Source organism: Myotis davidii, unplaced genomic scaffold (assembly GCF_000327345.1).
Source record: "Myotis davidii unplaced genomic scaffold, ASM32734v1 scaffold43, whole genome shotgun sequence".
Lineage (NCBI taxonomy): Eukaryota > Metazoa > Chordata > Mammalia > Chiroptera > Vespertilionidae > Myotis > Myotis davidii.
In genome coordinates, this window is record NW_006294590.1 from 488,448 (window position 1) to 491,124 (window position 2,677).

A 2,677-nucleotide genomic window follows, 5' to 3' on the forward strand; every position below is an offset into this window, starting at 1 on the left:
CACTCAGTGCCCCCTGCGTAAGGTGGGCCGGGTGGTTCAGGGGGTGTGAGAGCACCCCAGGCACCCAGTGGCCTCGGCTGAGCGGCGATGTCCCGAGGGCCCCTGAGGCCGCCAACGCTGCCCGGCTCTGCCCTCCAGGGTACAACTTCTCACGGGCGAGCGTGGAGACCCCTGAGCAGAAGGGTCTGACCTACCACCGCATCGTGGAGGCCTTCCGCTTCGCCTACGCCAAGAGGACCCTGCTGGGGGACCCCAAGTTTGTCAGTGTGACTGAGGTGAGGGCGGGGGCTGGCCCTCGACGGCGGGCGGGGTCTGCCTGCAGGCGGCAGGGGGGTCCCCCCCGCATCCTCTGCGGACTCATCAGGCCTCCCGCCTGCTGTGCGAATCCGCTCCCACCAACCTGGGGGCGAGGGGGCAGGCCTGTTGCCTGGCAGGATGGACTAGAGCAGTGATGGTGAACCTATGACACGCATGTCAGAGGAGACACACAAACTCATTTTGTTGGTCAATTTTTCTTTGTTAAATGGTATTTAAATATATAAAACAAATATCTAAAAGTAAGTCTTTGTTTTACTGTGGCTGCAAAGATCAAAAAATTTCTATGTGTGACACGGCACCAGACTTAAGTTAGGGTTTTTCAAAATGCAATGGAGCATTGGTGGTTCAGTGGTAGAATTCTCGCCTGCCAAAATGCGGACACGCCGAGCTCAAAACGTTCGCCATCACTGGACTAGTGACCCGCGTCTGGGCCTGGGCCTGGGCCCCGGGAGCTCAGAGTGTAACAGACAAGGAGGAATGAGTGCCCCCCGGGCCCCCCTCCCCCCTCCAGGCTTTGCACGTGCTGTGCCCCCTGCTGGGAGGGTCTGGCGTAGTGGGTGTGAGGTGAGGGGTGCAGGGGCGTCGCAGCCCTTGGGGGATGGGGAGGATGGGGGTCGAGCCCGCGACCCGGGCACGTGCCCTGACCGGATGGAACCGTGACCTCCTGGTTGCCAGGTGGACGCTCGGCCCCTGAGCCCCGCAGCCTCGAAAGCCCAGGGCAGCCTCTGGGGGAAGGTCCCCATCCGGGATGGGCCTGCCTCTCTGGGAGGAGATTCAGGCCTAGGTTCTCCCTTCGGACTCCTCAGTTACCCCGCGGGGTGTGGTTGGAACCTTCTGGTGACGTGTTTTCTGCAAGGCCTCCTCCCCCCTCTCCGTGTCTGTCCTTCCTCTCTGTCTGCCCGTCCAGCCTCGCGCCTGCAGCAGCTGTCTCCACTGTACCCTTTAGCCCGATCTTGCCCGTGAACTTGACGTGTAGGCTCACCGCTGCTCGGTGTCCAGCGGGCACCTTTCCAAAATCAAGCTCCCTGCGGCCCCAGCCTGCCCCTTCCGCAGCAGCCACCCCCACCCCGGGTAAGGGTCACTCTGGGATGAAGACTTGAGGGCCGTTTCCAATTCCTCCTCCTCCTCCTCTGCCACCTGGGTGAGCCAGCCACCTCCTCCCTCCCGGCTGGTGTCCCCGCCTCCGGCCCCCAGAGACCCTGGGGAAACAGCCAGGGCTCACTGCTTTGTCCCAGTCCCGGGTGGCTGAGCCTTAACGCCAAAGTCTTTCTGAGGCCTACGGGGAGCCCCGGGACTGGACCTCACCGGCCTCTTCTACCTCCTGTCTTCCTAACACCACTCACCATCTGCCCGTCACTCACAGGCCTGCCCAGGGGCCTTTGCATTGGCTATCCAGGCCTCATTCGGGGTTCTTTTCAGATGTCACCTCCTCCGAGAAGCCCTCCCTGACCACTCCACCCCCCTCCCCATCGTTCTCCACCACCTCTACCCGGCTTGTTCTTCCCAGCACTGCCTTCGTCTTCCCTGCCATGCGGGTGGGGAGCCGCTTGGCTGTTCCCTGCTGACCCCCCAGTGCCAGGCTTGCAGTACAAGCTCCATGAATGAATGAATATGGCTGGAGTGGGGGCTTGGGGAACAGACAGACAGACATGCAGAGTTGCCAGCCTGCAACAGAGACAAAGGCTGGAGAGAGGGGTCGGCCGGGCCGTGTGAGTTTTGGGGTGCCGGAGGCTTGTGGTCAGAGCCTCGGCCGGGGCTCCCCGAGAGCTGCCCGCACCAGCCTGTGCCCGCGCCCACCCCCGTTCCTCAGGCCAGCTCTGGGGTCTCGGCAGGTGGTCCGGAACATGAGCTCCGAGTTCTTTGCGGCGCAACTGCGCAGCCGCATCTCCGACAACACCACGCACCCCGCCTCCTACTACGAGCCCGAGTTCTACATCCCAGACGACGGGGGCACTGCCCACGTGTCCGTGGTCTCGGAGGATGGCAGCGCCGTGGCGGCCACCAGCACCATCAACCTCTAGTAGGGGCTGCCGGGCAGCGGGTGGGGTGGGGGGGGCTCCACGAACCCCTTTTGTGCTGGGAAACGGAGGTCCCACCTTGGTAGAGCACTCGCCCCGGACCTCACGGGGTACATGGGGTACATGTTGGAGCTTTGGGGTTGGGGGCTGGGAGGGCGGGGCGGTGCCCAGCCGTCTGACGCGGCCCATCTGCAGCTTCGGGTCCAAGGTGCTGTCCCCGGTCAGCGGGATCCTGTACAATGATGAGATGGACGACTTCAGTTCCCCCAACATCATTAACCAGTTCGGGGTGCCCCCCTCACCGGCCACCTTCTTCAAGCCAGGTGCGTGGTGCGGGACTC

General features: G+C 63.3%; 1 protein-coding gene across 1 annotated transcript in view; it reads left to right on the forward strand.

The window, feature by feature from the left end:
- The window catches only part of LOC102760265 (putative gamma-glutamyltranspeptidase 3), a 6,349-nt gene that overhangs the window by 2,100 nt on the left and 1,572 nt on the right, over window positions 1–2,677 (forward strand). The window contains exons 3-5 of the mRNA XM_006768777.1: window positions 139–275; window positions 2,151–2,338; window positions 2,532–2,666. Coding sequence (XP_006768840.1) covers window positions 139–275; window positions 2,151–2,338; window positions 2,532–2,666 — 460 coding nt within the window. The remainder of the gene's footprint in view (window positions 1–138; window positions 276–2,150; window positions 2,339–2,531; window positions 2,667–2,677) is intronic.